At 42.6% G+C, this 20058-nt stretch overlaps 1 protein-coding gene across 1 annotated transcript in view; it reads left to right on the top strand.

Moving 5' to 3' along the window:
- otofa (otoferlin a) overlaps positions 1–19402 on the top strand; it is a 71707-nt gene extending 52305 nt beyond the window's left edge. Inside the window, exons 15-47 of the mRNA XM_070848849.1 lie at positions 371–594; positions 1929–2037; positions 2175–2361; positions 2600–2720; positions 3336–3436; positions 3870–3960; positions 4470–4586; positions 4698–4850; positions 5213–5405; positions 5878–6002; positions 6094–6228; positions 6950–7111; positions 7625–7696; positions 7974–8093; positions 8173–8334; positions 8539–8701; positions 9359–9525; positions 9744–9773; positions 9870–10007; positions 10131–10206; positions 11653–11798; positions 11881–12015; positions 12108–12245; positions 12357–12484; positions 12807–12977; positions 13144–13304; positions 13831–13973; positions 14059–14147; positions 14401–14499; positions 16561–16802; positions 16886–17064; positions 17195–17295; positions 19166–19402. Of these exons, the coding sequence (XP_070704950.1) occupies positions 371–594; positions 1929–2037; positions 2175–2361; positions 2600–2720; positions 3336–3436; positions 3870–3960; positions 4470–4586; positions 4698–4850; positions 5213–5405; positions 5878–6002; positions 6094–6228; positions 6950–7111; positions 7625–7696; positions 7974–8093; positions 8173–8334; positions 8539–8701; positions 9359–9525; positions 9744–9773; positions 9870–10007; positions 10131–10206; positions 11653–11798; positions 11881–12015; positions 12108–12245; positions 12357–12484; positions 12807–12977; positions 13144–13304; positions 13831–13973; positions 14059–14147; positions 14401–14499; positions 16561–16802; positions 16886–17064; positions 17195–17295; positions 19166–19346 (4559 nt within the window). The 3' untranslated portion in view covers positions 19347–19402. The remainder of the gene's footprint in view (positions 1–370; positions 595–1928; positions 2038–2174; positions 2362–2599; positions 2721–3335; positions 3437–3869; positions 3961–4469; positions 4587–4697; positions 4851–5212; positions 5406–5877; positions 6003–6093; positions 6229–6949; positions 7112–7624; positions 7697–7973; positions 8094–8172; positions 8335–8538; positions 8702–9358; positions 9526–9743; positions 9774–9869; positions 10008–10130; positions 10207–11652; positions 11799–11880; positions 12016–12107; positions 12246–12356; positions 12485–12806; positions 12978–13143; positions 13305–13830; positions 13974–14058; positions 14148–14400; positions 14500–16560; positions 16803–16885; positions 17065–17194; positions 17296–19165) is intronic.
- Positions 19403–20058: the final 656 nt, after the last annotated feature.

The following is a 20058-nucleotide window of genomic DNA, read 5'->3' as shown; positions in this document are numbered from 1 at the left end:
GTTTAGGAATAAAAGAAAAGTAGTTGAGTATTACCACTGATTTCCATCATGACAGGATCAATCACAGGTACAACCTTACAGAAACTCAGACATTATAATAATGCAAAAACACAGTCACAGAAATGTCCAAATTTGTTCATTTACACACAATCCCTGCAAAATGAATCACAATACCAGCGCAGTATTGAGCTTAAAACAACAGTCAAAAATAGCCAAACTTAGATTGAAGAATTCAAATCTGCTTTTAAACAGTGGATGGGAAGATCTAGTATTTGATACATTGGGTGCACATACTTTGAAACACTTTATAACAGTAGGTGATTGCCACATCATCTCCTACAGACATTTCTTTCTCTCTTACCCTCTCCAGGGTTCCTGCCCACCCTGGGTCCAGCTTGGGCCAACATGTATGGTTCCACCCGTCAGTACACTCTGATGGACGAGCACCAGGACCTGAATGAGGGTCTTGGAGAAGGCGTGTCCTTCAGAGCCCGTCTCCTGCTCTCCGTTGCTGTGGAGATCCTGGACACCACTTCACCCGAGATCATGAGCTCCACTGAGGTGCAGATGGAGGGCGTCTCCAACATCTCAGAGGTGAGAAGACCTGACTGACAACACAGCTGGGAGGTTTTTGGATCTTGTATTGTTGTGTTATTTTCTGTAATAAAGTAGGCTACTCTTTACTATCTTTATAAAAATGTCCCTTCAGTGTCATCACTGAAAGCACAGTTATCTGACAAAACAAAGAAAAGCTGTTATCCTGACCTGTGATCCATGAGAACAACATGCTGTTTAACCTCTCCTGACCCCCTGACCGCACAATAAACAGTGTGACACTGTGATTGGTACGTGCAGTTAACTGCTCATCAGGGAAATCAGGATACTTTAGATGCTTTGCTTCAGGGGAAGCTTGCCAGCTAATTCTCCTCTTGGCTGTCTTGGCTATTGTGCAAATGTTTCCCCTGGGAACCTCAGTTATTCATGCCAGCATGAGTCTGTGCCAGTTGTCTAGTACTTTGCTTTGAAGAAGAGGCAGATAACTAATTTCAGGAAATGTTGCAAATCAAATAAATGCCGTGACTCTTCTTTTGTCTTCTTTAACACAATGTAAAATGTGTTCATCTATGATTTTGGATCATTCACAGCAAAGTGCACTTGTCATCCCAGACTGTGTACTTACTCGTTTTGGGGTTTTCTGAAATCTCCCTAAAACTGCAATATTAGACCTAAAAGGCTTTAAGGTTTTACATGGTTATAGATAAAAGGGTTATTTATGGGCCTTTTTTATTATGGTTTAATGTGGAATTAGTTTGAACTACCTTATAGGTTTTAATTATCGTACATCCGACAACTTGAACCTGTATGGACATTTCCATCACAGCAGCTATGGAGATACAACATATTATGGCATGCATGGACAATGTTTTGCTACTCCGGCTACATTGTTTGTTGTTGTTTTTCTTACCCTATATACTTTATACACTGCCCTGTGTGCAAAATATGTGCCATGTTTGGGCCAGTATGCTGGCCCAAGTATGTCATTTGTAGTGCATTTAGGACACTTTGGGCCAATCTATAATGGCTGCATGGGAGGCATTGTGATAAACTGCTGCAAATAATACGTTTTAAATGAAAAAGCATCATATTTTATGTTGTAATAACAACTATATGAATGAGTAGAAAGCATCATAGGCCAGAAAATATGGTGGAAGTCAGTGCACTTGCAGTTGTAATGAAATGAAATACAATGTGATGTAAAAACTAAGTGGCTCAGTAAGTCAGCGAGGAGGCAGGTAGAGTTTATGTATGTTGTGAATCACAGAAAAGAGCACCTGTAGCAATTCTTCTATAGTGCAATAAAGTCAATGCACTTTCATCCAGTAAAATGTTTCACTTTTTCTTCTTTTCCATTTTTGTCACTCCATCAGAGCGCCACTGGGAAAATAGAGGAGTTCTTCCTCTTTGGTTCCTTCCTGGAGGCCACCATGATCGACAGGAAGATTGGTGACAAAACGATAAGTTTTGAAATCACAATAGGTGAATAAACCTTCTCTTGATCTTGTTAACGTTGACCTGCTCTCCACTAGTTTTACCGTAGTACAGTGAACAAAAATCATTAGCTACCATAACCAAACACACTCCATAACGATGTGCAACATTCTGCCGCTCCACAGGTAACTATGGCAACCAGATAGATGGTGTAAGCAAGCCCTCATCAACGAAGAAGAAGAAGAAAGATGGGGAGAATGAAGAAGAGGAGAGCGAGCTCATCCAGAACTCCAGTGACGATGAGGCAGACGAGGACGGGGACCTAGTCTCTGTCTCCTCCACTCCTGCAATGAAGCCAGTCATCACCGACAGGTCAGAGATCAAGAGGTCAATGGTTCTTAGGAAGCTAGTTTCATAATAAAAGCAAAATCAAGTCCTTGTGAACTGATTAAAGCTTTACAATTTCCAGAGATAGTTAAATAACATTAGTCAGGAGCAGACTGCTATATTATCGTTTAAACATTCAGGCCATGAACTGAACATTTGATTTAGTATGTAACAATTTGGAGTGTTAAACTGCTGTCAAAGTCATTTTGTTTGTACTGCACAGGAATTACTTCCATCTTCCCTACTTTGAAAAGAAGCCATGTGTCTACATCAAGAGCTGGTGGCAGGACCAGAGAAGACGACTTTACAACTCCAACATGATGGACAAGATCGCTGACAAGCTGGTCAGCTGGCATGTTAACATGCTCACGATAACAATGCTAATATGATATTTAGGTGGTATAGTTTTCACCATTTTTGTTTAGCAAGTTAGCATGCTAACATTTGCTAATTATCACAAAACACAAAGTACATCTCAGGTTGATTGAAATGCCAGTTTCGACTTGATAGCTGTCCGGATATTTCATTCACACCCACAAATGCTAACCTCAGGTTGGCGCTGGAGGAAAGTCAGGGGATCACCAGAGTCAGAAGTCTTCATCCTGTGTTGACAATGAAAGTCTCCACACAATTTAATGCCGCTCCATCATTGTTGAGATATTTCAGAACGACCAATATTGTTATCCACAAAGCAATACCGCTAGCACGGCTTAAAAGATGGGAAATAAAGGAACATAATCACAATCACTCATAATAAACATGTTGCATACAAGGGAGAGAAATAATTAAAGTGGCAGCTGAAATATGCGTATATCTATAGATACTGTATACTATAGTAGATAATAGTATGTGTATGTAGATAAGGGGCATTTGGCATTTGTAACAGATGTTGTGGATTTAAACATAGTAAAACACCTTGTTTTTTCCTAAGATACACTAATTTTGTTGTGTCCCTACAGGAAGAGGGTTTGAATGATGTCCAGGAGATCATTAAGACAGAGAAGGCTTTTCCAGAACGCAGACTCAGGGGAGTGCTGGAGGAGCTCAGCGTCGGCTGCAGGCAAGCCGCATAATGATAATCATTTTTCACGGCCTTGTATTAAAACTGACATTGTGACTGAGAGGTCAGTAATGATACTGAGAGTTTCTACCGATGCTGAAAGCTGTAAAACTGCTGTAGGACCACAAACTGTAATGCTGCTCAAATCAACCCCCCCCAGAAGCTACCAAGGACAGCAGCTCTCTGCACTGAACCATCTCCAAAATTTGACATTTGTTATGCTGAAATAAACCAGCTGTGTCCTTATTGTTATTTATGTCTCTTTATGTTCAATTAGTTGTTTTGTGAAACACTTAAGAGTTGTTCACTGCTAGCGTTTATTAGTCTGTATATTACTTTGAGATCACAGAAAAATAGACCACAGAATTTATTAGTATTTATAGAGCCAAGCCATTGTCATGTTTCATCCTTTGTATTTTCTGGTTATTTCCAGTCGTTTTGTGACTCTGGCTAACAAGGATGTGAGCCAGGCAGGCCGAACCAAACTGGATCGAGAACGGCTCAAGTCCTGCATGAGAGAGATGGTATAATTTATGTTTCTCAAACAGAAGGAAGGGGAAGATAATACAGACAGAGGGGAAGATGATAATTATAATAGGTATTAGATCCAGTGTTTGAGCAGAGATGTTTTAACACATATTGAGAATGAAACCTGTGGCTGCACTACACCACTGTGTGTGGTGGAAGGTGAAAACTGCAATGGAAAGCAAACGTATTTTCAGGAACACAAATCTCCTTTGAAAAAAATTATTCATGGTTGAAAAAAAGTGTGTGAAAAGTCACCATGTGTAGGGACTGTAGGGAGTCCATTAAATAGTAATTTGCACTAGCAAAGGTGCTGTAGTGTCAGCAATTTCTGTACAGAGTCTCTTGGAAATAGAATATTTATCATATTTTAAAGAAAATCCATTCAAGCCGTTGAATTTAAAAAATAGAATCTCAACTATGATGTGATGTGTGTGTGTGTGTGTGTGTGTGTAAGATGCAGCGCCGCTCTGTTAGTATGCTTCACTCATCATCACTTGTCCTGTAGGACAGCATGGGCCAGCAGGCCAAGCAGATCCGCACTCAGGTGAAGAAAAACACAGTAAGAGACAAACTCAAGCTGGTGCAGAACTTCCTGCAGAAGCTCCGTTTCCTCGCTGACGAGGTACAGGTTTAAGTGTGTGAAGAATTAAACTATATAAGACCTGACAGAGTAAATGTTTACAACTATAAAAACCTATTGATCATGTGTATCGTGTATTTAACTTGTGTCCAGCCTCAGCACAGCATCCCAGATGTTTTCATCTGGATGATGAGCAACAACAAGCGCATCGCCTATGCCCGGATTCCCTCTAAAGACATTCTGTACTCCATAGTGGATGAGGAAACAGGGAAAGACTGTGGGAAAGTCAAAGCTGTCTTCCTCAAGGTACAGTCATCTCTCACTCTTCCTTCTCTTCATCAAACACTGTTTGCTTTTCTCATTAAAACACACTGCTGGTTTTTAACTATATTAAATCTAAGACCTATTCTCATCACTAGTTAAAGCTGTGCTGCTGACTGCACTAATCGGTAGTGATGTTTAATCAAGAAACAGTATTGATAAGTGTATGGTGAATAGGCTTGAAAATGTACGACAGCTGCCCAGAGAGAAAATCAGTGACGTGGCTCCTTCGTTTTTATGGATGTAGTTCGCACTTCCCCGTGTTTACAGGGCAGTTTATTCATGTTTTAAATTAAACTCTTAAACTGAAAGATTCAGTTCCCTTTCATTGTAATCTGTGTCCACAGCTGCCTGGTAAGAAGGGGTTTGGTCCTGCCGGCTGGACAGTTCAGGCTAAGCTGGAGTTGTATTTGTGGCTTGGTCTCAACAAGCAGAGGAAGGACTTCCTCAGTGGTCTGCCTAATGGTTTTGAAGAGATTAAAGCGGCTAAAACAGGCCCCGGCCTTCACTCTGTCCCCCCTGTCAGCCTTGTCTACAACAGTAAGTACACACTCAAAAAGACAAACTCAAAATGTGACAGCTCAGCACATGTGAGAAGCTGATTAGAGTCTGTATGTAGGAGCTTTAACATTTAAAGCCGCGCTTACAGTGGAGTAATTACTCAAAGCCCCTGTGCTGTCATTCAAATCTACATCACAGGGGGGCTCTTGGATATAGAAGTTTGCATTTAGTATTTTTTTGAAGTTGTTTTGCTTTTCATTGGCTGGAATGTGTTTTTTCCTACGTTCAGCATCACGCTGCATTCGCTCTTCTCTTCATTTTTGCATTATATTACATTTTAAATCTAAAATGAATTAAAGCAAAACAAACTTAGTCAGAGGTAGATGTTTGACTTCTATTGATCACTTTGCTTTGAGGTTCACTTTTCTATCTTCAATGCGATTTCCAGCAAAGGGGACTGATTGTCAGCTAATTTGATGTGTGCGTGTGTGTGTGTGTGTGTCTCCAACAGTGAAGCAGGTGTTTCAGCTCAGAGCACACATGTACCAAGCCCGCAGTCTGTTTGCTGCTGACAGCAGTGGCCTCTCAGATCCTTTCGCTCGGGTCTTCTTCTCCACACACAGTCAGGTTACTGAGGTAGGACCACGAAAGTGTGTATATGTATAAAATAGTGTGTGTGTGTTCATACTGATTATGTGCAAACTGAGTTGGTATGTGTGCGCTGCAGGTCCTGAGCGAGACTCTTTGCCCTACATGGGACCAGCTGTTGGTGTTTGACGACGTGGAGCTGTTTGGGGAGGCCAGTGAGCTGAGAGACGACCCACCAATCATTGTAGTTGAAATCTACGACCAGGACACTGTGGTAGGATATTACTCTGTGTGGATGAGCAGATGTGTCGCAGAGGGGGTGATTAATAGACGCATCAATGCTTGTGAAACAATTTTAAAGAATTTAGCTAATAAAAGTGCTTTGCTTCTCCTTCCCTTTTGTTCTGACTGTCTGTCCACCTTTGTTTCACTCCACCCTGCCCTTTACATGAACGCTGGTCTTGCTTATGCTGTTCCGGATAAACAGAGTGTGAAAGCATTAGCGCTGTAGAGTCTGTGTTGGATGAGACCTTCTAATAGCTACTGATGCCTGTTAGCTGATGTCGGATTAAATGCTTGGTTCATCCTGCTGATGATGAGCTCTGGAGAGATTTGAGAAAAACTTGCATGTGCCTCCTCCATTTTTCATCTCTCCAAGTGTAACAGAGTAGCTGCAGGAACATTAAGGGTAGTAGTAGTAGTAGCGGTGGTGCGGTATCTGCATACCAATTCTCAACCAGGAAACAAAGAAAGTTTTCAGAAATGCTTATGTGGATTATGTTTTTATTTTATTACACAGTAATCTTCACACAGGATGTTTGTTTGTGTTATATACGAGCAGCTTTTCTTCTCAATCTCCACATTTTCGTAACTACTTCGACCAATACTGACAGCAAGTGGCTGTCATGGAAACTGCACCTCCCACACCCGTGTCTAACTCCCTTCCCTTGTCCCCCGACTGTCCCGACTGCCTGCTGTCAAATTGTGGTGTCCAGGGAAAGGCAGAGTTCATAGGTCGGACATTTGCGAGGCCCACCATCAAGATGTGTGACGAGCACTACGGCCCCCCGAGGTTCCCGCCACAGCTGGAGTACTTCCAAGTTTACAGAGGGAACTGCACTGCGGGGGAGCTGCTGGCTGCCTTTGAGCTGCTGCAGGTAACATGTGCAGGAACTCACATGTATAAACACGCACAAGTGAATGAATGCTTTTACATATGCACGCGCACACTCATATGCAACTCCAGAGGGTTTCCTTCTTGAGAGATTGCATGGCACTGCTGTAGAGTTTGTAAAAACAACAAGAGAAATGAAAAAGGGGAGAATCATCGAATGTACTGCAGGGCATCTTTAATGATGTGGAGCATGTACCAAACAGATCATGGAAAACATAGCAAAAATAGGGTTTTTCTTTATCTAGGCTTTTCTATTTCATTGTCCCACCTACATCATCACATATGCTTTTCACTTTTTCACAATAACTACGCATTTCTTCTTGACCTTTCTCCTTTAAACTTTGTATCTCCATTTTTCTCCCTTGTTTTCTCTGCCACCATGTCGCCACCCCTCTCTTCCCTTCACTGACATATAAATTTTTTTCTCCTTTCTCCTGTGAAATATCCATTTTGCCTGTCTCTTTCTTCTTCCTGTGCCTCCTCCTGCTGCCCACAGATTCCTTTTGATGAGGAGGCCATTAGGCGAGCTCTGATCGCTGTCCATAACTTTGCTGTTCCTCAAATAAAGGTGCTCTTTTCTTTCATTCTCTCTTTTCATCCCACTTTGTCTTACTCTTTGGTGTTTGTACAGCAGTAAAGGTCTTCTATCTCCACGAACATAACATTAACGTCTGCCTTCTCTACGCTCTGCCAAAGTTCTCGTACCAAGCAAAGAAACAAATGATACAAATATTAGATTTAAAGGAAAGATGTCTGACATGATGCTCATACTGTGTCATAATACAGAAAACACAGATTGTTGTTGTTATGATAACAATTAATTCCCCTCTCTCCTCCTTAATTAGATTGGTCAAGGAGGGAGGGCCGATCTTCCTCCCCTTGAAGGGCCAACAGATTCAGAGCATGGACCCATTCTTCCTGTGCCCATGGGCATCCGACCCGTCCTGAGTCGCTACCGCATAGAGGTGAGACTTAAAGCACCTACTCTGTTTTTGAGCTCTAAAGATCACTTTCCCCTACTGCTGTTTTTTCTGTCTGGTTCAGGTTTTGTTCTGGGGCTTAAGGGACCTGAAGAGGATTAACCTGGCTCAGGTGGATCGGCCCCGCGTAGACATAGAGTGTGCAGGTAGAGGTGTGCAGTCTGTCCTCATCCAGAACTACAAGAAGAACCCCAACTTCAGCACCCTGGTTAAATGGTTTGAAGTGGTAAGTACAGCCGCCCATTTGATCTTTAGACTATTACAAAGCTGGATCTTACGTTTCTTGCAATAAATTTGTCTGTTTGTCTTTGCTTTCTTGAAATCTTTTGGGAAACAGTTGTAACTTATCGCGAGAATAATACGTAGGCATAATGTGAATTTCTCCCTTTACATCACTTCACCAACTCCATGTCTTAAATTTTGTCCTCAGGACCTTCCAGAAAATGAGCTTCTCCACCCCCCTCTCAACATACGGGTGGTGGACTGCCGGGCATTTGGCCGTTACATCCTGGTGGGGTCCCACGCTGTCACCAGCCTGAGACGTTTCATCTACAGCACCCCAGACAAGACCTCCAACAACTGGGCCACTGCAGGTGCTAGCACTCACGTGAAGGATTACACTTATATATATAGTACATATACTGATTATTGTGATATATTACTGTTAGCGAGGAGCCTATTGTGGTAACACTGTGTTTCTACTGTTTCTATTGTTTCACTGACTGCTAATTATTTCATTTTATTGTATTTGATTTATACTCTGAAGAGAGGTAGAATAACAATTAGAGGATGCTGTGATATCTCTACAGTGTTTCTGCAGATATTCAGAGCCCATTCTTTTCGTTCACTTCTTGTCAGTTCTGGGTTTCCTCTTTTTCTTGAAAAAGACCTCACCAAACATAGGGTACACAATGTTTGTAAATGTTTTTTAGACTTTGTTTTAACCTTTTTGAAATGCCAGTTGGGCGTGGCTCCTGGAAGGTTTAGACAAGAACAAGACTCTGTACATCCGCAAAGGTTAAAACAAACTTTAAGAGTTACATGTAAATACCTCTGATCAAGCTCTCTGGTCACTAAAGAATGAATATTCATTCTTTATTAACTTTGCTGACTTCTCTGCTTGCTTTCTGCCCTGACCACTTTTCCTGCCTGTATCCTCCCTCCATCTGTTGTTTTTCCTCTCTTGCGTGTCCTTGGCTGTCCTCTGCTCTCCTGCTGCGGACTGTCTTTGCCCTTTGGCCTCGCTCCAGCTAAGCTAATGAATGGCTACATGGTCCTCACCAATGGCGGGTCCCAGCCTCACTCCTCACCCAGCCTTTCCTCCCGCACCTTCTCTCGCCCCGCAGGTGAAATCATCGTCAACATGGACACAGAGCCTCTGGTCCGAAAGATGGACACAGTCGTCAAGCTAGATGCTGTAAGCTTTTCTTTGAGTTAATGCACAGTAGAGCCTGGCCTGCTAATTTCAATGTATACTGTGTGTGTTTATATATGTATAGAGGAATAGTAGCACTGCTTTATGTCCAGTCCTTTTGACCTCTTTACCTTTTTGCCTCTGTACTTGTGCACCTCCTACCTGCATCTTCCATTGTGTGTTTTAATCTTTGTGTTGTTTTATGTGACGCCCTGTTATAGACCTCTGACGCTGTTGTAAAAGTTGACATGGTAAGTCATTATTCCTATAGAAACTTAACAGGTGCCTCGTTGTGAACAGAAACTGAGCTACTGAGAATCTCCTAAGTGTCTGAACTGCTTTAACAGACTGAGGAGGAGAGCGACAAAGAGAAAAAGAAGAAGAAGAAGAAAAAAAAGGGAGGAGTGGAAGAAGAGGATGAGACAGATGAGAGAGTGCTGGACTGGTGGTCTAAATATTTTGCTTCAATAGAGACACTGAAAGAGGTTTGGCTCTTCTATTCTAGTCTACTGTATTTACGTCTACAAATGTTTGTTGTTAGTCTCATAGCATTGCCCTCACACACTGAGTCCTACCAGACTGACGAGGTTTTGTGTCTGGTTTTCCAGAAACTCAGAGCCCAGGAGGCGGCTCAGGCAGAGGCGGAGGAGAGAGAGGACCTGGAGATAGCTGCAGAGGCAGCAGGTATCATATCCACTAAATCAGCCGGGCTGCCTGCCAGTGTGCCTAAATGCCTGCTGCCTTGATTTCTTTTATGGGCAGCAGTCTTTTTGTTTAGTTTTCTCAATGTTCATGCAATAATTGTCAGTAGTTTATTTATTTTGAGTTAATAGCTCTCAGGATGAAGAGAGTAATTTAGTATGAGACACACTCATTCACAACTCAAAGTTCAAAATCACTCCCTGTTTACTATGACTTATAGTAAAATCTATTTACCATCCTCTATTTTATTTGAGTGAAGTGTGAAATTTATGCTCTACATATTGTCTTAAGATTCTACACAATATGTACTTAATAGTAATTGTCATAGTACACTGTTCTCACAGTAAGTATACACAAATATCAACATACAGCATTTTATACCAAAAGGAAATATACATTACGTGTGATGTGTGATGTCGGCTTGTCAATCTAAGTGACTTTAAGTACACTTTTCTAGTATGAACACACTAGATACTAAACTAGAATGACCGTGGTTCATACATGTCCATGATTTCACTGACTGAAGTGAGCAGTCAGTGAAAAGGATTATTCAATAAGTGAATGAGGGAGTGATTTCAGACTGTAACTCAAAGCTCAATAACGGTCACTGTCTGAGTCTGAATGTGAGCTCTAGCACAAAGCAGCTTCACCTCCTTCCTCCCTTGGATTCATGAGTCAATCATTATCATATTCATGACCATTTCCTACATTTTCATGACCCCCCAGCTCTGCTGTACACATGAAAGTTGGCTGATACAGATTAAATTAACCACATTTGTATTAACATGCATATATTCTCTTTAATTAGTCTGCAATCCATGCAGCATAAACCTTCTTTAAATGTGCTGTGTGTAGCATAAGAGTACAAAGATGGTCGACGTGTTTGTGATTTGGTAAATTTAAACAACATTTCCTGTGAGCACCAGTGGTCTCTGTTGTCAAGATGAAGTTTGGCAACATGTTTCTCCAAATTACCATCCAACATTTCCAACCTTTAAAGAGTAACTCAACCACCTGACAAGCAGTGTTTGTTTCACCTGTTTCACCTAACATTACAGATGGGTGTGGTCACAAGTGGACTTGTTTTGCACCTGAAACCACATTTAACAGTCCTAGAGTCCTAGAGTACACCTGTGCATCACTGCAGCAAGGTGAAAAGGTAAATCAGTGGAAGTCAACAAAAACAAGGTTTTCAGGTGGTGGGAAGTGACTCTTTAAGACAAATGAAACATTTTGGGGTGTTTTTGATTCTTGGAGTGCCTTTCTAGAACATTTGACCACATTTACAACATGATGTCGGGGCAACACTCTGATAAACAGTCAGCTTTCATGGTGAAGGCCTCGTGTCGTGCTGTGTGCCACCCTGCCAGCCCTCTTCATGACTCCAACCCTGCTTTGTCCACATCCACTTCCACTCACCCCAATCAGATTTCAAACCCGATGACCTTCTTCTGAAAGGCTCCAAGATGAAGGAAAAGAGCAAAGAGAAGAAGAGCTCCAAGGACAAGAAGAAGGGTCAGGCTGCAGATGGTTTAGAGAAACGGCCGGTTAAAGCAAAAGTGGACGAGCTGATGGTGAGTATGTCATTTAGGGTAAAATTAACAGGCACACAGCACCATACATATAGATACAAACAGTGTGTTTGTTGATATGCAGGTGTACAACAAGGAGCTGGAGAGTGAGTATGGGATTTTTGAAGACTGGCTCCACACTTTCAACTTGTATAGAGGAAAGGCTGGGGACGACGACGAACACGCTCTGGATGATGACAGGATTGTTGGCAGATTCAAGGTAGGAAAACACTTAGTAAGAACAAGTACATCCCACCCCACTCCGCCTGACATGAAAAAAGTTATTTCTATAACCTGTTTTCTGTGGCCCAGGGATCCTTATGTATGTACAAGCTACCTTTGTCTGAGGAGATCACCAGAGAAGCAGGATTTGATCCAAATATGGGCATGTTCCAGAGCATTCCACACAACGATCCAATCAACGTCCTTGTCCGTGTCTATGTGGTCAGGGTGCGTGACCCCCTTAAAATTTAAATCTTGGCTACAGTTAAAAAAAATCTCTAAACACGCCATAATGAGCAGAATCAAATAAACATTTTCTCTTCTTTTCCTCCACCTCAGGCTACAGATCTTCATCCCGCTGATATCAATGGGAAGGCAGATCCGTATGTTGTTATCAAGCTGGGCAAGTCAGAGATCAAGGATAAAGAGAACTACATTTCCAAACAGCTCAATCCTGTGTTTGGCAAGTAAGTCAAGAGAGAGAGCTGCTCTTCATGTCGTTACAGTTTGTTGTCACATGTTGGTAGCACAGGAGAAATGTCTGGCTGACATATTTGTCAAAAATGCAAATAATCCAGGTAATATTTGTATTTTGTTAACTGATCAAGATTAAGACCAGCATTCGACAGTAAATAGTGGTGTTTTTTGCTTATGTTACAATAGTCAAACCTAGCAATACCATCATCAAAGCATGTATATGATACTTTTGTGCAGCAATATTGTGAATGAGCCTGAGCCATTTGCTTTTAACTCTCTTGATTTATTCTGTTCTTATCGTCTGCGCTAAAGATCATTTGACATCGAGGCAACATTCCCCATGGAGTCCATGCTGACGGTGTCTGTGTACGACTGGGACTTGGTCGGCACTGACGATCTGATTGGAGAGACAAAGATTGACTTGGAGAATCGTTTCTACAGCAAATACAGAGCCACCTGCGGCATTTCGTCCGGCTACTCTGTGTGAGCCTCCATCTGTTTAATCCTTTACATATTTTAGTCTCCAGTATTCTTTATTGTGAAGGAACCTCAAAAGCCCCAAGATTGTCCATAATTCTAACTTTAATTATAACTTTCTGAATGGCTTACATACCCAAAGACTTATCTGCTTGTCATCTGTTGATGTTAGCCATGGATACAATGTTTGGCGGGACCCTATGAAGCCCAGTCAGATCCTGGTGAAGCTCTGTAAGGACGGCAAAATTGATGGACCTCATTACGGGCCGGGAGGCAAAGTCAAGGTGGCGAATCGAATCTTTCTGGGATCCACAGAGATCGAGGATGAAAATGGTATGACTGCATCTATCTCCTAAAACTGTGAGATCATATACAATATTAAATATCACTATTCAACCGTCAAATGAATTGTGATTCCGATGTAATACCATAGACAAGTGATTCGTTTTCTATTGATAGTCATGAGCACATTTACCATAAGCTTTGTTTGTTTTGTCTTTTTGTTGCAAATAGATTTGCTTCTTTTCTTCTTTTCCTGTTGTGAACTTAAAAAATAATATCCCCTAAATTTCCCATGTGATCCATGATATCGAGTCAGCATAGAAAAATTATAACTGCACATGAAACCTTTGAGTTTGGCTACTTTTGGCCTTCTGCTGAGGATATCAACACTTCTGATGGGCATTCATTGTATACGTTGATCCTATAAACTCTGTGATGGTCATCGGATGTTGAACTAATCTTAGAAAATGATCACATTTTGTTTTATTAAGATTAAGATTTATTAGACTGTGATAAATGTGGTAAAACTGACTTTGTGTGTTCCAGTTATCTTCTTTTGTTGTTGTCCAAATCCCAGGTTTGAAGAAGCAGACTGAGGAGCATTTGGCTCTGACAGTGCTCAACCACTGGGAGGAGATCCCAAGGGTGGGCTGCAAGCTCGTCCCTGAACACGTGGAGACCAGACCCCTGCTGAACCCTGACAAACCTGGCATCGAACAGGTGAGAACGGGCCGCTCTCCGTCTGTCGCCACGGAACAGATTGAAACAGCAGTGAAACTGTGTCTTTTTCTCTGTGCGTTTGAAGGGCCGTATCGAGATGTGGGTGGACATGTTTGCTATGGACATGCCTGCTCCTGGACCCGCACTTGACATATCACCACGGAAACCAAAGAGGTAGGCCCAGGCTGGAGCCAGTGAGGGAAATATCACAGTGAATGTGATGTTTTCTGATTATGACAATTAAACTGTATTGGCGAAGATATTTGCTAATCACATTCAAAGTGTCTAAAGTTCTTTTTCTACAGAATATGTAGTCTTATCCCCTGGTTAAGTTATGGTGAGTCTTTTTGAGTAGTTAGCTCTCTATTTACTGCCAAATATAAGTCCAACTGTGTGTGTATGTGTTCCTTCCTCCTCCCCTTACCAGATATGAGCTCAGGGTGATTATTTGGAATACAGACGAAGTAATACTGGAGGACGATGATTACTTCACTGGGGAAAAGTCCAGTGACATATTTGTCAGGGGGTAGGTACAGCGGGACGTGGCGGCCATGCCTCGTCCCGTGGGTGTGAGCTGTGTGTGGATTTTTTTTTTTTGCAGTTAACCATTTTTTTTTGTTTTGTTTCCATTTTTTTCTGTGTGCGTATCCGTGTTGTGTCTGTCTTTGTGTTTGTGGTGTGTCTCCTGTCTGTCTGTCTGTCGTCCTCTCTCTCTCCTCTGGTCAATGATCTGTTGGTGTCTAGCTTTGAGCTTCGTGTTGTTATTTGGAACACTGATGACGTAATTCTAGAGGACGATGCTTTCATGACAGGAGAGAAGATGTCTGACATCTATGTCAGGGGGTAAACACACGATTCCATCGCATGGCTCGTACAACTTCCTCCTTTACTTCTTCCTGAAGCCCTGATGTCGATTTTTCCTTCCCTTTCCCACTTCCTGTCTCAACTCTCCATCCAGCATGTAACTTCGCTTGTCTTTAACCCTCCAAATAGCACGCTGAGAACTACTGCCACATTAAAAATGAGTTCAGTCAGGATCAAACCACAGAAACAACAATTCTAATCACATTTAATGCAAACGTGCTAAAACAAATTTCACACTGCTAAAATTTACAGATATGCTGAGGCTGGAAGTCCGTTCATGACGTTGGAATCTGGACAAGAAGTCCTTCAAGTGCTTAGATAAATGCATATTTTAAACATCTATAGTAGCCATGAGAAATGACCATCTGCTAACATGTTTTGTTTAGCTTTTGTGTTTTGATCCTGTATTACAGATTTTATTAGCAATCACTGATACTTTAATTTTAAGGTATTTGGAGCCTCTTGCATGTATACAAGGACAGAATATGCATGACAGTATGACAATGTGAATAACAACATTGTCATTTAACAGTCTGATCCCAATACTGGACCTTCTTCACGGCAGACTTTTTGACTTGTTAAAAGGTGCAGGTACATGCTAGCACAGCAAACACAACAATACCAGCTCCTTGGAGCTGACACCTAAATTATGTAGTGCAGCCATTAGTTTAGTTTAGTTGTACTCTGTTTTTCTGTCCTTTTGGTGTAAAACGTCTTCACTGAAAAAGGTCTAATAATACTTGGTACGTTGTTTTTTTTTTACTCCTGTTCAAAGTTATTAATGTCAGAGTTTTGTGGAGCCTCCTCACTCCTGCATCTCTTAACCAAACTCCCTTTTCCCTCAGCTGACTTGGTGTCACCCGTGGATGTGTCAACTCGGGACTGTACTGTAAAAGCAGGGTGCCATCATCAAACAACCCGATATGCTTGGAGGATGTTAAGCTTTATTTAGTGCAGAAGAGTTCAGTGGCGGACCATAGTAAAGACTGAAGGACGGGGATGTTTCAGATGGATCCAGTGTTGTCGTACAGTGGTTATGACTGAGTTGTAGGGTCACACGAGATCAGCCGTGTTTTAGCGTCACTGTGTCATTTGTACCTCCCTTTTTTTCAGTGTTTACTAAGATCCTTTAGGCTTGTTATCAGCTTACTTTTGATGTTTACTGTGTTGTACTTTGAGAACGGAGTTCAGTCTCCATCTGCTCCTGCTCCTCACTAATGAAGCCAGATTCACTCAGCCGTTGCTGGCACAGCTCCAGTCGGCATAGGCTAACCTCATAGGCTTTGATCGCCTGCTATATGCATTCAGACAGTGAAGATGAAAGTTTTTTTTTGTTTGTTTATTTGGATTTTTTTTTTTTTTCAGATAATTTTCACAAATGGCATTTCTGCAAGCTTTATGTATGCATGGCTTTTGAAAAAAGTGTGAAGCTCCAACATCAAATCAGATGTTTATGTATCGCTCAACAATCTGATTTGCTTTTGGGGAGCCACATTATGTGTTTTGATTTTGACCTATTAGCATCATCTCTCTTGTTGGCAGACTGGTACATTTAACGTGTCCTATGCTCCTGTTTAAATCTACCAAATTAATGTACACTAACTGGCAGACAAATTAAATTTCATTAGAAGTGCATGACTGACAAAATCAAACAAGAAAATCTATCCACGCCAAATGATCCCAAAGGCCGGCCTAACGCTGATCTCTATGGTCCTTCCCTCAGATGGCTCAAAGGGCAGCAGGAGGACAAGCAGGACACAGATGTGCACTATCACTCCCTGACTGGTGAAGGCAACTTTAACTGGCGCTTTGTCTTCCCCTTCGATTACCTCATGGCTGAGGAGAAGATCGTCATCTCTAAGAAAGAGTCCATGTTCTCTTGGGATGAGACTGAATATAAGATCCCTCTTCGCCTCACGATGCAGGTCTGGGACGCCGACCACTTCTCTGCTGATGACTTCCTGGGTGAGGACTGATGGGGTTGGATTTGAGCAGGTTTTTCCATTGTCCTCCATTCTCTGACTGCTTTGAATATCACTTCCCCCCAGGTGCGATTGAGCTGGACCTAAACCGGTTCCCTCGTGGCGCCAAGACGGCCAAGCAGTGTTCCCTCGACATGATCCGAAATGAGCAAGAGCTGCCCACCATTTCCATTTTCAAACAAAAGAGGGTCAAAGGCTGGTGGCCGTTTGTAGCCCGAGATGAGAACGATGAGATGGAGCTCACGGTAAGTCAGTCATAAAACAGCAAGCGTGACGGCGTGAGCAAAATTAATCTCAAAATTACTTTTATTTTACTTGAATCATTTGAACACAGCAGGCGGCTTCAGTGGAGTTAAAACAGTGCTGTCATTGCAGGGGAAAGTGGAGGCTGAGCTTCATCTGGTGACGGCAGAGGAGGCGGAGAAAAGTCCTGTAGGATTTGGACGGAATGAGCCAGATCCACTGGAGAAACCGAAGTAAGACATCGACTTGTTTTTATTGACAATACATGAAGAATCTCACAAACTCTCACAAACACACACACTTAATAAACAAATTAGAGGATGGTTGTTTGGAGCAAAACAAGGCACTGTCCCTTAAATCTGCTCTTGGAGAAAATCATTCTCTCAGTGCAAAAAGCAGACATGATTTGGTCCTGTTTCACCATAGCGCTGCTTTTTGCGCTGTCAAAGGCCACTGTTACATTTTCGCACTCTTTTCTCCTCCTACCATCTCTTCAACTGTCTCCCTCTGTCTCTTCCCTCCCCTCGTCCCTTCCCTCCTTTGTGTGTGTGACTCCCCCTCTCTCCTTACACTCTCTCCCTGTTTTTTGCCTCCATCTGCATTCCTACCTTTCCTCCCTCTCTACCTCCTTCCACAAAGTCGCCCGGACACCAGTCTTATGTGGTTTCTGAGCCCTCTGAAGTCCATTCGTTACTTCATCTGGCACAACTACCGCTGGCTGATCCTCAAGGTCCTGGGACTGATCCTGCTGCTGCTCATGCTGGGCCTCTTCCTCTACTCAATCCCTGGCTACCTGGTCAAGAAGATACTGGGGGCCTGACGTGCTGGTAGCCTCCGCCCCCTCTTCGCTGTCTCTGCTTCGCTATTTAACCCCTTTTCTTCCTGGATTCTCCTGTCCTACTTCTTTGTATTGTCTCCTCTTCTGTCTCTCCTCCTGCTGTACCTCAGCTGTAGAATAGTCTCCTTCATCTACCCTTTGCTGTATGTTGTCTCAACCCTTCGCGTGAGCCAGTGTCCTTTGCCACCGAGATCCATTACACATCTCATAAGTGACCAACTGTTTGGTATGAAAAGCGGCCGCCAAATGCTGCACCCATGTCATATTGGTGGGGCGTTAGAGGTGGGAGGATTCCCACGTTAACGAGTAACGAGCCTTCACACCAGTGGGCACCTCAGGACAGGTGTAAGATTCTATGTTGCTGCCGTATTGTTTCTCAGTGTTTCTATGAAAACACGGCACATGCACAAAGAAAAAAGATGCTCCTAACTGAGAAACCCAAAGATAACGAAGGGAGTCTGTCTAAATCCTGACAGACCACAACTCAACAGATATTGATTTGCTTATATTATCAGATAAAATACAAGGACACTGTACAAACTATTGTGATGTGTGAAGCAACTTTTTCATACATCTTAATTGCTTTATTAATGTGCTTTGTATGTTCTATAAAAAAAATACCAATGTTAAAATTAATTGAAATAAATATTAAACCATTAAATGTGGTCAGTTAATAATGTTGTAACCATACAGGAATATGATTAACTACTGTGGGTTTCTCATGTTCCACATCATGCGTGTAAAGGTACTAATACTATGACATACTATGTGATGATGATGGCTGGAGTTGAATTCCAATAAAATACAATTAAATTACTGACAATCAAAAAGATCAGTCGCCTCAGAGGTGTCCGTGCACGTCTGGTGAATGGCACCAAAAGGCGTTTGGAGCTGTTGGTCAAACATTCATTCATCCATTTTTAATCAGCATATTCATTGTTCATGTGTTTTTATTGCTCAGCATTCACTCTGTGATGTGATCTTTTGGTCCTCTGGAACGTTATATCGATAGAAATGTGGGTTGTGAGCATGCTGTAGTGAAAAATACTCCTTAATGTGACATGGCTTTCTAACCACTAATGCAAGCTCTCTCTCTCTCTCTCTCTCTCTCCCTCTTTTTTACTCCCCCCATGTTCCATCCCATTTCTCTCTGCCCTTTCTCCATCCGCCATCACTCACCCCTCATTAACTCACTCCTCCACCCGCATGCCTCCTTCACCATATTCCTCACTCCCCTCCTCTAAAACCTCCATCCCTCCCTCTAGTCGCCCAGACACCACCTTCCTGTGGTTCCTGAGCCCGCTGAAAGCCATCCGCTACCTGGTGTGTAACCGCTACAAGTGGCTGATCATCAAGATTGTGCTGGCCCTGCTGCTCATCATCATGCTGGGACTCTTCCTCTACAGCATGCCGGGCTACCTCGTCAAGAAACTGCTGGGCGCCTGAGAGGCGAGAGAGGGGGACAGGGGAGGGGGTGGCCAGCCGGATGGATGGAAGGACGGAAGGATGGGTGAATAATGGAGAGGCGGAGGGTAGAGTACGAGGAATCTCCCTCAGTCTCACCATGGGTGTATTATAAGAACTGGATACCAGGCTCAGCCTCGCTTCCAATTTTTCCCAGTGACCAACAAAAAAAATCCCCTGTGGCCCAAAAATCATTTTCTCCATAGAGCTCCACTGTAAAAGGTCGTCTGTGCTGCTGACAGGACACCTCCAGCTATAAACACAGTCACTCTTGTATTGTATTGTATTTCAAAAGAGCAGATAATTCATTTTTCGCTGAATATCACAGCTGTGGTATAAGCCAATCACCAAGCCAGCTGGGCCAGAGGCATGATGGGATGAACACTTCCAACGCAGAAGTCAGAAACGTTTTTGGGCGTGCATCCCAGGCGGGCAAATTCTCACTGGACAGAGTAGGCGCCATCTTTGCCTTCGGTAGCCAGTTCATATAATACAACCATGACACTCACCCTCCTAATCCTTTCTGATCAGCATCAGCAGCTCGCCACCGTCCACCTTCAGCCCGAGGAGAGAGGCAGACAAAAAAAGACACTAGCTCTCTCATCCCACCTGCAGCTCACTCACAGTATCTGGACTCCATCCTTGAACTGAACTAAAAAGCAATCACTTGCCACAAAGTAACCCCCTCATATGA

This window comes from Pempheris klunzingeri, chromosome 18 (assembly GCF_042242105.1).
Source record: "Pempheris klunzingeri isolate RE-2024b chromosome 18, fPemKlu1.hap1, whole genome shotgun sequence".
NCBI lineage: Eukaryota > Metazoa > Chordata > Actinopteri > Acropomatiformes > Pempheridae > Pempheris > Pempheris klunzingeri.
The sequence above is the reverse complement of the archived record's forward strand: the minus strand, read 5'-3'. Positions and strand labels throughout refer to the sequence as shown.